The sequence below is a fragment of the Heloderma suspectum genome, chromosome 16, assembly GCF_057233095.1.
Source record: "Heloderma suspectum isolate Gila_16-S chromosome 16, 16-S_ref, whole genome shotgun sequence".
Lineage (NCBI taxonomy): Eukaryota > Metazoa > Chordata > Lepidosauria > Squamata > Helodermatidae > Heloderma > Heloderma suspectum.
This window is the reverse complement of record NC_139473.1, coordinates 2,090,175-2,103,254: the sequence shown is the minus strand read 5'-3', so window position 1 is coordinate 2,103,254 and position 13,080 is coordinate 2,090,175. Positions and strand designations below refer to the sequence as shown.

At 53.0% G+C, this 13,080-nt stretch overlaps 1 protein-coding gene across 1 annotated transcript in view; it reads left to right on the top strand.

Annotated features, from left to right (window-relative positions):
* SEZ6 (seizure related 6 homolog) overlaps positions 1–13,080 on the top strand; it is a 34,724-nt gene extending 21,644 nt beyond the window's left edge. Inside the window, exons 11-18 of the mRNA XM_084823307.1 lie at positions 776–972; positions 3,193–3,387; positions 4,694–4,885; positions 5,999–6,196; positions 6,956–6,994; positions 8,734–8,854; positions 8,982–9,084; positions 10,222–13,080. Of these exons, the coding sequence (XP_084679433.1) occupies positions 776–972; positions 3,193–3,387; positions 4,694–4,885; positions 5,999–6,196; positions 6,956–6,994; positions 8,734–8,854; positions 8,982–9,084; positions 10,222–10,254 (1,078 nt within the window). The 3' untranslated portion in view covers positions 10,255–13,080. The remainder of the gene's footprint in view (positions 1–775; positions 973–3,192; positions 3,388–4,693; positions 4,886–5,998; positions 6,197–6,955; positions 6,995–8,733; positions 8,855–8,981; positions 9,085–10,221) is intronic.

Sequence of the window (13,080 nt, the reverse complement as noted above, 5' to 3'; positions counted from 1 at the left end):
GCAAGAGAAGCACTGTCCTCCAGCACCCTCTTTATTTGGGTACAAAAGAAGGGTTTCGGAGCTCAGACCCCTCCGCTGCCTTGTCCTTAGTCTTTGGGGCAAATTATTTTTCTTTTAGTCTCACCAGTTTGCCTTCTGGGAAATGAGCATTCTGTGACTGGCTACACCCACCATGGCAGTCATCTTTGGAATGGGCAAGGTGCCGCCTCACCCCCCATGGCAGCCATTTTGTGATAGCACCCACAACACTCTCAAAATTCCAGATGTGCCCACCAAACTGAAAAGGCTGGGGCCATTAGTGGCCATCACTCCATCGTAGGAATGTCAGAGAAATCCGTAACAGAATCTAATAAGTTTGGATTTTTATGAATCTGACTCATGGATTCCACAGTGGAGTAGCTCTTCCCCAGCCGGACGGATTCCGCAGACATGCTGACCAGTTTTCTAACTTTCCCAAATTTTGCACCAATTTAGTGATAGAAAAATATGCAACATTTAAAAAATGGCCAAAAATGTGCATTTTCCCTATAGGCTAAAGTGTGAAAACGCTCATTTGGTGGAGGGGATTTGTGCATTTCGGCGGGATTTGTGCATTTGTGCAAATATGGAAGTTGTGCAAATTTGTAATCTCAAAAAAATTCCGACTCTGTCAGTGAGCGGATGACAGAACTAAAGGCACCTGACAAGCTGCAAAATGCAGATGGAATGGATTTTACACGATCTGTGTGTCCCTACTCCATTGTTGACAGCCTCCCCCCCTCCATTTTTTTTTAAGGTTACGCCTTGGCCAAGGCGATGTCTTGGCTTTCTACGATGGGGATGACTTAACGGCACGCATCCTAGGCCAGTACTCCGGCCCTCACCAGCGATTCAAGCTGTATACCTCCATGGCTGATGTCACCATTCAGTTCCAGTCAGATCCTGGCAGCAGCGGTCTGGCCTACCAGCAGGGTTTTATCATCCATTTTGCAGGTATGAAGGGAAGCCTCTTGTTTTCTGAAGCTTCTTTTTTCCTTGCATTTCCTTCTGGAGGAGGAAAAAAACAGGGGTAGGTGTAGAAATCCACCAGAAACTGGAATATTTACTTAGAGCTCTGTGCATTGCTCAATTTATTTTTATTTTTTTAAAAAAGCAGTGTTCCAGCATTTACTTGCTACTAAGACAGGCTTCAAAAAAGACAATATTTGTCCTGCAGGTGTTTTTTTTTATTCTATTATTTATGAATGTTTGCATTCACATTTGTGGATTTGCTTTAATCTGCTTGGATATTCATATTTTCTTATTGTCAGATGATGCTTATTATATTATTTGGATGATTTTGATAGCGTGGTATCTGTTTCATATTTATCTGCTTTAGACTGCCATTTTAATCCAGTAGGCAAAGGTTGTTTTATTCAAGTGAGTGGGTCTGTTGGATTGGCTGCTGTTATCATCCTGTTGTTGTTTTTCTATTGTATTTTAAAGCTTTGTTTTATTATTGTTTTAATACAGTTTTATTTATGATTGTAAGCTGCCTTGAGTGACATTTTTCTTGCTCGAAAGGCAGGGTACAAATCAAATAAATCAAAAAGTAAATAATCTTCCCCTCCCTGGGAGTAATGCCCATTGATCACAGAAGGGCTTACTTCTGAGTAAACACGCCTAGCATCACAATGCTAGGCCTCTTTCAGGGAGAGAACATTGAGTGCAAAATGCAAGCGGATGGGCCATGCCTGGTGAAAAACACTCCAGCGTTTGGGTGAAACTGGATGTTGGGACAAACAGAGGGCTGTTGGCGAAAATAGCATCCTTCCAATAAGTTCTCTTCTTCTTTGCTTTTCCCGGGTCCCAATATCATTGCATTGTGAGCCGTTCTGGTTGCCCCATCTCAAAAAAGACTGCTGTAGACCTGGAAAAGGTTCCAAAAAGGGCAGCCCAAATGATCAAAGGGCTGGAGCACCTCCCCTATGAGGAAAGGTGACAACATCTGGGATTTTTTCGCTTTTTTAACAAAGGTGATTAAAGTGGACACATTAGAGCTGTGTCAAGTTCTGCATGGCACGGAGGAAGCGTAGAGGAAGACGTTTCTCTCCCTGTCTTGTGATACTAGATTGTGGAGTCCTGCATATGATGATGTCAGGAATTAATGTGAGTGTGTGGAGGTGTCTAGCAGCTCAGATTCAGAAGGGGAACAGCCAGAACAGGGGGAGGCTCCCTCCCTAGTGAGCAGGATACGGCAAGGCCTTCTTCCCAAGACCCTGGCGCACAGACGGCAAGGCCTGAAGGGCCGTCCCACTCCTCCTCCATGAGAACCCAGGTCTTGGGAGAGGAGGAGAGCGAGGGGCGCGACTTGAGGGATGCCGGGGTCCATCGCAGAGCAAAGCGGGAAAAGTTCGAGGCAGAGCACAGATGCTCCTCAAGGTTGGCTATGCGTGAAAGCCTGCGTAGGAGGGAGCCACCGCAAGGCAGGGGCATCCCTCCTACGCTAGGCTGGCCGAGAAGTTCTTGTTCAGACTGCTGGCAGATTCTCCAACTTCCACTTCGTCTCCTCTATTGGTATTCATAAATGTGTGGAGTAGCTGTTTGCTTTGTAGTCTGAGAGTTCCCTAGGATTTGCATTTGTAAGGAAGCTGGTTGCTGACTAATAAAGTAGTGAGCCTGAAGCCTGGTATCCTGGAGTGTGTTGATTGTGAAGGGAGAGGAGTAGGACCAGATGAAGATGAATGGGGGCAGATTCAGGAGTGAGAAAAGGAAGGGCTTCTTCACACCCCGCACAGCTTAACTGTGGAACTCGCTGCTGCAAAATGTCATGATGGACATTTTGCACCAACTTGGATGTCTTTGAAAAAGGATTAGACAGCTTCCTGGAGGAGGGGAAAGTGATCAATGGCTCCTAGTCATAATGCCTATATATTACCTCCAAAGTCAGAGACAGTATGCTGAGGAACACAAACGGGAGGGTGCCGTTGCGCTCATGTCCTGCTTCTGGGCTTCCCATTGGGACAGCTGGGACAGGATCCTGGCCAAGCTGAGTCCTTGATTTGGTCTGCGGGAATGTTCTTATATACCAATGGGGAGGCTGAATGCGTTAGGGGGCAGGGAGGTTGTGCAGAGTTACTGGTGCGTGTCCTGGGGCCAAGCAGCCCTGATCGACCTCTCTGCTTGCTCATCTCTCCTCGTCAGCCTCCAATCATGGCCTCTTTCTCCCCGCAGAGGTGCCCCGCAATGACACTTGCCCCGAGCTTCCAGACATCCCCAATGGCTGGAAAACAACATCCCACCCAGAGCTGATCCATGGCACTGTGGTCACGTACCACTGCTACCCTGGCTATGAAATCATGGGCACTGAACTGCTGATGTGCCACTGGGACTTGATGTGGAGTGGGGACCTGCCCTCCTGCCAGCGAGGTGAGCCAGATATGGCTGCGGATGATGGGAGTTGCAGTCCAACATATCTGGAGGCCACCAGGCTTCCAGAAGGTTGCCCTGGAGCAGGGGTGTTGAACCTCTTTAGAGAAGCTCTCGGGGGCCACATTCCAGTGGTTGGCGGGATTAAAGTCGAAATGGGGCAGTGCTGAAATAACAGCATGTTTTAGCTTTTAAAGCTCTTCTGGTCAGTAATAGAGCCTTAGGAAAGGCATATTGAACTTTTCCAGTGGGGAAAAAACTGTGCAAAAGCTAGGAAACCACCAATGATCCATGGTTAGGAAAAAGGGGGTGGGGCCAGGGAAGGGGGCATGGCCAACTGAGGAACCCCAGAGGGCCATATTTGAGCCCTGTGCCCGTGGTTCTACACCCCTGCTCTAGAGACCAGATCAGGTCTCTCTAGGGCAGGGGTGCAGAACCACAAGCACGGGGGACAAATACATCCCCCTGGGGACCTCCAGTTGGCCACCCCCCCTTCCCTGGCCCCACCCCGTTTGCTGCATAACCTTTCCCGGTTCAGTGGGTGCCCTCTGGACAGGGAAGGGCTTCAGGGGAGAGGGGAGTACCTTGAGACAGCTTTCCTAAGCTCTTGGAAATATCTGGAGAACAGCTTTGTGTTTTCTTTCCAGATTAAAATGAATGATGCAGTAGGCTCTAAAGACAGACAGACAGACAGGCGGATGCTATCTCGCTCGACTCTTGGAAGAGTGAGCAGGCATTCTGCTGGCCTCCCTGTTGCCTAGTCGGTCAGAAGATGCAGGGATATGACCCTGCTTCCCAAGCAAACAGTGTACTTCTGGGTCCTGCCTGCTATACAATTGGCTATGAAACTCCTTCTTGGGAGGGACGTTTCCGCCCATCTATCGGCAGAGGGAGGAGGGAGCCAATGCCTCACAGGACCTGCAGGGGCAGAGAGCAGTGGACGTGTCCAACGTGGTGTTTTAATTCCTTGGCCTTCGGCAAACTGCCGTGGCCGGAGTGTGGCCTGGGAAGCTCCGGGGCCCCAGGATGCACCTCTTCAATACCCAGATCCGGAATCTGCGATCGATGTCACCTTTGGGCTGTGCCAAGGGCTCCCCCTGCTGGCGCACACGACAGCAGCTCTTGCGGGAGGATCATTCTCCATGAATGGAAATGAATTGTGTGGCGGGGGGCGCCGGTTTTCAAGTCAGTTTCCCTTGGCTCAAATGTCTTTGCGACATTTTTAATTTTTTTTAACACATCTGTATACTGCCCTCCATTCAAGAGATTCTTTCACTGCTTCCTTCCCTTCCCTCTCTCTCTGCAGTAACCACGTGCCGAGACCCAGGGGATGTGGACCATAGCCGGCGCGTGGTCTCCGATAACAGGTTCCCAGTCGGCTCCACGGTCCAGTTCATCTGCGACAAGGGATACTCCTTGGCTGGGAGCGGGGAAATGGTCTGCCATGACCGGCAAGCCGGAGGCCCTAAGTGGAGCGACCGACTTCCCAAATGCATCCGTAAGCAGCGATGCGGCTAAATTCTGTAGCGAGTTGCTCATCGGTCGAAACTCGCTCATTCATAATGCTCCCCTTTGTAGCGAGCCTGGAACAACATGTTACAAATTCCCTGCTAAGTTCGGAACTGGCTGAGAGCTTCAGAGCACGCTACAGGCGACATGCGATTCGTTGCATATCTATTGATAATCATATTACATACCTTTTTAACGGTGACAAGAATTCTTTGGGCTAAAGCATGGGAAAAGTCATCAAAGACAGAAACCAAAACAAAAGCAAAGCTGCTTATTAAGACGCGGGACCAGCTGTGATTAGGGAAACTAGCCGGCTGGCAAAGCTCACAGCATAACTTTGAACACAGCTTTCGAAGGCGTGTGCGCTGACAGTCCAATATTCAGCAGACAGGCTCCTCTAGCTCTGCATATAATTCGATGAATGCTTGTTGAGGCTGTTCCTACTGTGTGTGTTGTCTTTCCCCGCTTCTTCTCGGCATCTGCTTGGTGCGGATGCTGTTTTATCTAGAATAATAAAAGGCCACATGTGTTTGCCTGTCCCTCTGTCAACACCACGGCACCGAGACCATGAGAACTAGACCCCTGGAGCTTGGCATGCATAGCGAGGGAGCCCTAGCGGTGTGCACCTCAGTGTCACTTCCTTTTTAAAACACATGAAGGGATGTCACGTCATTTACATGTTTCCATGTGGCTGCGGCCTGCAGTAACGCCATCAGTCCTTAGGTGGCAGATTCCCTTACCAGCCCAGAGCTTGGCAGTCACTACCATCCGAAGCCGGGGGGAGGAGCCTGGGCGGCGTGGCTGCCTCCTCCCCCTGCTGTGGGGCAGCCTCCCGCCGAGGGGATGGAGCGGACGGACCCCTCCCTCGGGGGGCTGCAGAGGCATACCCGGCGGGCGCCCTGCCGAGAGGTGGCTCCGCTCAGATAGGGTGGGCACAATGTGTCCAGCTCTGAAAGCTGCGTGCTTGCTTCAAGGCGTCGCTGTATCAAACTACGGGCAGTTCCCCCTGCGCGAAGCCGGGTCTGTTGTCTAGTGTATAATAATAAAAGACAGAAAACAGAGCGCCACGTGCCATTGATTTGAGGACTTCTTCTTCTTTCAGCCGAGGTCTACGAACCCTGCCACAACCCCGGCAGCCCTCATCATGGAGCTCAGAGCCCCGAGAAGCGGCTGTACCAGGCCGGGGCTGCGCTGCGCTTCTCTTGCGCCCCAGGCTACGTGCTCCTGGGGGATGCCACCCTCCGCTGCGTGCCCGGGCACCCTTCGCAGTGGAACGGCTCTCCCCCACTCTGCAAAGCTGGTGAGCCTCTTTCATGAGCAGGGCATGGCCATACTGGGGACACCATGGTCTGTCGTAAGCCACCCACGCTGGCTGGGGGATGCTGGGAGTTGTAGTCCATCACCTCTAGGGGGCGCCTCAGTTGGGGGAAGGCTGGGCGATATGTTATCAAGCACCTCTCAGCACTCATGAGGCCTACATCCTTCTTTGTTTTTAACTGGACAAAAATCCCATGGCTTCACAGTGTGCAGACACATGCCCGCAGCTCAAAGAAGACTCCGGCAAGCTGAGGGACTAGTTCTGCCAGGGGGAGGGTTCCAGGATATTACAGTATCTCGGCAGTAGCCCTAGACCAGAGTTTCCCCACCTTTTTCAGTCAATGGGTGCATTTGGAATTGTGAGCATGTTGTGGGTGCTCTCACAAAATGGCTGCCATGGTGGCCATGGGTGGTCCAAAACCGCTCCTTTCCCAGAAAGCAGAGGGGTGAGACTCAAAGAAATGTTGACCTGCCCAAGAACCTAAGAGCCAGGCACTGGAGGCCAGCTGTTCATTTTGCGGTGCGCCAGTTTTCCAGTTTAAAAAAATATCTTTGAAAACGCCTTCAGAAGTACAACCAAACGCAGAAGCAGCCGGGAGCCTGGGCTGTGCCAGGAGCGGGGTCTGCAGGCCCGTGGGCACCGTGTTGGAGCCCCCAGCCCTAGAGGTCCTCCTGGCATCAAGCTGTGCCCTCCAGCCCCGTGACCCTGCCTTTCTCCCCCCACCCCTTGCTTCTTTTCCAGCCTCCTACGATGAGTTTTACACCAATCGCAACCTGGATGGTAAGACTGAGAAATGGGTCCCATCTATTCCTGGAAACACTCCTGCCAGCTTCTCCAGAGAGGGAAGAGAGTAAGGCCGTTGCACCCCAAAGGGGCCCCGGCGTCACTAGCACCCAACAGACCTCTTTGCCAGCCTGGGCACCCCTCTCGTCCCCTCCCCCTGACGGCACTGGCTTCCTCTGCAGCCCGTGGCTCGGAACCCCCTGCTGCTCAGCAGCAAGACGGGAGAAGTCTGATCCGAGGGGCTTTGCTTTTTTAACGTACAGACCCGAACACAATTTGCAGCCAGAAATCCACGCGCTCCAAGCTGACACCGCATTCCGCAAAGCCCAAGCAAGAAAAATCCAACCTGCAACATGCACACATTTGACAAATGCATGGAGAAAAATGCGTACATTTCCAATATGCGCACAGACATGCTTTCGTCAACGGGGCCATGTGTTCAAGCGTGTGCCTATTTTTAAAGCACAGAAAAATGCATACATTCATGCATACATCAGTGCACACATTATGAAAAATAGATACTGTCAGAATTCCCCTTTATGACCTGGACCCCCTGAGCGACTCCCTAAGGATCCCTTGCCTCCTTAAGAGTCCCACCTTCCTTCTTTTCCCTTCCCCTTTCCAGTAACGTGGGGTTTAGGCTGTAGACATGGGGTGATTGGCATGTCAGACACTGCGTTTAACCACAACAATTTACTGGTAAATTAAAGCAAGCAAATTACAACTAAATGTATTTACACAATAGAGCTGAGTGGTACAAAAGGCATTAAGAGAAAATAAAAGTTGCGAAACACAAGTTCCTTTACCCTAGCTGTACTTAGACTTCTCCATGCTTCTTCCTGCTCCCTCTTCAGGCTCTAGTCTCCCCGATTCAGCTCTTACTGGCTCGCTCATTCTCTTTATATACCCTCTTCCCTCAAAACCAAATGCACTGTTTCAAACCTGAAGAAATGAAACTTAACTGGGGAAATGAAAATGAAACTTCAGCAGGGAAATGAAACTACTCCTCTCAGGGATATCCCCTCCCAACAAAAAAAATCCAGGCCTCTAAGCCAGACCATTTTTCCCTTTGCCTCTGTAGGCCTCAAACCTTCCCACATATGAATCTCTGTATGGCTTGTTTTTTCTTTTTCTTTAAATTGCAAGCTTGTGCAGAAACAAGATGGAAAAAACCTGACTGAGTTAAAAAAAAAAAAACAACCCTGACTGAGATTATGGATGGAGAACTGGGGACGTTCGAGCTTGCCGAAATACTCTGAACTTCACATCGATGCTCAGTTCGGCTCAGACTCATTTTTGTTTGTGACCTGTTTTTTGGTTCGTTCGAGGGGGGAAAGTGTGTATTTCCAACAGGAAAAGCACGCCTTTCTGTGTACATTTTTCAAATGTGCAGACTTTCCTCCATTAACTAAAGCATGAAGATGTGTATTTTTAAAAAAGTGCATTCCAAAATGCGCATGTTTGGGGGAAAAAAATTGCATGTTTGAATGCAATCGCAAGTTCAGCAACTTGTGAACATTTTTCAGGAAAAAAAAGCACCCTGTTTGCTTTGGGGGTTGCGAACCGGGCAAGTTCAGGTGATTTGAGAACTGAAATGAAATCCTCGCATGTCTGTGGCTGAGACTGGCAGATCTGTCCGTCCCTCCCACCCACGTATTTCCGCTTTGTGAACTCTGCCTCCTTCGGCCCTGTTTGGGCACCTTCATTGCACCTTGTCTTTTCCCCTTTCTCCCAAGCCATTGCCAACGTGGCACCGGCCACAGATCCTTTGCAAGGGACCAACGTGGCGTTTGCGGTCTTCCTGCCGGTCGCTGCCGTGGGACTTCTCCTGGGCGCCGTGTACCTCTACATTTCCAGGTGAGTTCTCACCACTGGGGACCCCTCGGCATTGCAGGGCAACGAGAAAAGGGATAGAGGCTTGGGGGGGTGCTCCTCGCGCCTTTCCTAGTTTGAGGATCTCTTTGTCTCCTCCCTGTCTTCCCAGGCATCAAGGGAAGCCATCGCTGCAGCTGCCCCTGTCTGGTTCACACCCCTACAACCACATCACAGTAGATTCGGCCTTTGACAATCCCACCTACGAGAGCAGAGTAAGTGCCAACTCCTTCCTTGTCTCCTCTCATGGGGAAGTTAGGACAAGGGGAGAGAGCAGAGAGTCCCAAAGCAACCCCCTGGCAGCTATTTTGGAACTGATGGAGTGGGGGGGGGATACTTTGAGCTGGGCAAGAGCCAAAGGGTCAGTGACCTTTGGCTCCACCTGCTAGCTCCCACTCTCAAAGGGCTCTTTTACAGAGGCCTCAGCAGAGACCTCTCCTTAAGCATCTCAGCTGCCTCTTCCCATGTGCTTCTGCGCCAGCTTGCACAAGGATGAGCTGAGGCATTTGGGAAGAACTTTGCCAAGGCCTCTCCTTTTCCCTCAGGGAGGATGGAGATTAAGAGCCCTTTGCTTGGGTCTTGGATGAGGCAGGGGGTGTTTCAGGATCGAGGGCCATGTGGGGGACCAGACTGGGGTATAAGCTGAGGAGAGGGTACGTCTGAATGAGGGGGGGGAGTCACTTTGGGGATGTTTGGGAGCAATGCAGATCTTCCATGTGTGTGGGGTTCTATAGACCAGCTCTCCCATTCTGTGTTCCCTTGAGGTTCACAGGGGAAGCTGGTAGCAAGACTGAGGAAGGAAGAGAACAGGACCTTGGATAGCTCCTAGCAAGTCCTGCTAGCTGCAGCTCTGTCCTACTAGGACAATAGGAGGCTGTTGTCTCAGCAGAGAGCTAAAGCCAACTGAAGGCTTCTGGAAGCTGACATGACCTATAGTACAGTCAGCTCCACCCCTCCTGGAGGGGGTGACTATAATCTTAAAGGGCCCTTGCCTGATTTTGTAGCCTGAGACTTCTCCAAGGCTGGGGAGATGGAGGTTCTGCTGGGGACTCGCCCTCTGAGCCAGAGGACGATGGCAGGGCTGTGTCCTCTGGCTGTGAGGGCTCCAAATAAGGCACTGGCTGTCCTACCCCTGAGGAAGCAGCCCGTGTTTCATCCTCATCAGAATCCTCTGTTGCGCACTGGCCAGGATGTATGGGGATGATGTGTGCTGTAGTCCACCATATCTGGAGGGCACCAGATTGCCTACCCCTGGGATAAGGCATGAGTTCCCTTTGTTCCTAGGGGGGTAGTGCTGGGAGGGGGGGCTGGATGCCTTTCAGCTGAAATTCCACATGCCCAACCCTCTGCAGGCTTTTTTCTCTCCAGGAAATGTGGGAGTATGAAGTCTCCATCTAGGGCAGCTGCCGCCCTCGAGGTGGGAGCTGGAGGGGCAGGCCCCGTTCCTCGATCCGCCGCTGCCGACCAGCAACCTTCCCTCTTTGCCAGCAACCAACCGGCTCCACCAATGGCTGATCCCCACCCCACAGCAAGAAGGACCTGTAAATACACCCCACCCTCCCTTCAAGACTGATCTACTGGGGGAGAGAAACATTGGAGCCCTGGGACAGCTGGCGGCTTGCGTGCATTCTCTCTCTCCTGCTCCCTCCTTCTCCGAGGCTCCCCCACCCTCAGGGCTAGGACTGGAAGGTCAGCAAAACCCATGCTCTGCGCAGCATGCCGCATGTCCAACATTTCCCGCACACACACCCTTTCCCAGCCGGCTTCAGCTAATATTCTCCCCAGTGCTTCCAGAGTCAGCCCCAGGTTTTTGTGGGCCCGTGGGCCAGGCATCCTCCACGCATCTCCTCCCTCCGTGAGTCTGCCTTCTCACTGCCATGGTCACCAGCCGCTCTTGCTCGTCCTCCTCCTCTTCCTCCTCCTTGCCGCCACTCGCTTGCTGGCAGGCAGGCAGCTGGGGAGCCAGGTGGCCGCAGCATCTGCTGCTCCTTCTTCTCTCCGCCTCCATCGCCTGGGCCGGAGCGAGAGGTGGGCGAAGAAGCACATTGCAATGGGGAAGAGGAGGAGCAACTCCAGGGGGCTCTTGCCAGTGGGCCCCTGCTGGGGTGTGGGCTCTCGGCAGGTGCCCAGCCATACCTGCCCTGGATGCCGGCCCTGGATGCCGGACTCAGTACTGGAAAGCAGAGGAGAGGGAGGAATCAGCTGTGTGCCCTCTCAGTGGGAGGGGGGCCTCAGTGGATGCGTCGGGGAGAGAAGGCTCAGGTGGAAATGGGAGAAGTTCCATTCCCCCACTCTGCCACCAGGAGTGGCTTACCCAACCATGGCACCATTGGCCATGCAGTCTGGGGCTGATGGGAGTTGTAATCTAGCAACATCTGGAGGGCCACAAGCTTCCCACCGCAATACACACAGCACACACACTTATGAATAAACTGAGCCCAGCTCACCCCATGGCCGACGTTGTCACCCATGCATTGCCATCTTTGGACATCCCACCCAGTGCAGTGCAGGCTCCAGGTTTGGGGGGGGGCCTTGGCAAGGCCCCCCATGGGCCCCCTTCCTCAGCGAGTCTGCCTTCTCCCCGCCAGTCGCCAGCTGCTCTTGTTCCTCCTCCTCGCTCCCACTGGCGTGCTTGGCAGGCAGAGCGCCAGGGAGCTAGTGGGCCATGGCATCTGCTCCTCCTCCTCCTCGCCCCCACCGCTGTCTGGGCAGGAGCAAGAGGCAGGCAAAGAAGCAGGCTGCAGCGTTGAAGAGGAGAAGCGCGTCCAGGGGTGTCTCACCAGTGGGCCCCTGCTGGGGTGTGGGCCCTCAGCAGGTGCCTGACCATGCCGCCTCCCGGCGCCCTCTGAGATTGCTTCCTTTGACATCCTGCAAGAAACATCCTCATAGGATGACGCCGGGTCCTCCTTACGCTGCGCAGAGCCACGTTTTGCTGGACTTCCCTCCGCAGCCCTTGAGCCGTTCTGAGCCTGGTGCAGGGCTTCGGAAGCGGCTCTTCCTCATCCCAGATGGGGGTTTGCCAAGACCGTGCACTTCAGCCCCCCACCCAGCTCCTCGTGTCTTAGGAGCCTCAGGGCCATGTTCTGCTTCGCGTGCTGGTAGCCATCCCATTGGAGCCGTTGCCAAATGTCATCTAAGCTTTCCTCAAGCCCGGTTTGTGGGACCCTTCACGGGTGAACGCATCACGCAGAGAATGCAAAGGATGTTGCTTGGCTTTTTAAAAGGGGTGGTTCTTGTTGTTGTTGAGAAACTTGGGGAAAGTCTCCAAGGCAAGGGATTTGTACACATTGCCAGCATCGTATTCACCCTCCCTCTCCTCCTTGCATGTCGCTCCTTCATCCTAGACATGGGGGAGAGTGGCGAGAGGGGTGGGTGGGAAGTCAAGTCGAGCGCAAACTCCATGTTCTCATGCGCACGTTGCCCCAGGAGGTGGGCAAAGCCTGTTTTCCAGCCGCAGGGATGAAAAGTCCGAGAAGGAGGAGGGGGCTAGAACCCAAAAGGGGTGGCCAAAGCTGGCCTGGGCAAGTACAGCCCGGGAGGATGGAATGTGGCCAAGAGGACCAGGGCCTTCTGTCTCCAGCCAGCTCTGCACCCACTTCGGTTTGGTTTGAAGTAGCCACAGCCAGAGTGGGGAAAGTGGTGAGGTACAGCCAAGCTGCTCATGAAGTCGCTTTTACCTTTGGTGGAGGCCTGTGGGTCAGGCAGTACTTCTCGAGGGCCACTGCTGGGCCCAGGGGCTGAATTCACACACACCCCACCGCCTCTAGCAGCACAGCTGAAACATCACACCCACCGGAGATTTTTCAGCCAGTGACATGGACCAAGCTCTGGGGCAGTGCATTCTCGCCGTCTTCTTCCCGGACCACTCTTCCTGACTCCCTGGCACTGAGCAAGGGGGCTGTGGCGGCTTGGTGGAAGAAGACCCTCCCCAGGGGCCTCACCCCTGCCCCCCAGGTGTGCTCAGCCATAAAGCTCTGGCTGGAGCTCCTTCTCTATGAGAAGGGGACCCTCCCGCCAGGCCCTCGGAGCAGGATTGGGGGAGGAGGAGGGGGCACATCCCGCCTCCCGTGCTGCCCCAGGTGCACGGGGGGGGGGGCTTTTTACCTGTAGAGTGTAATATAGACTAAACACCTGAGCTGTTCAGCCCATGAAAGGGGGGTGGGGGAAGGACCGACCTTTTGGATTGTTTCATGAATAAACCAGTGTTTTAG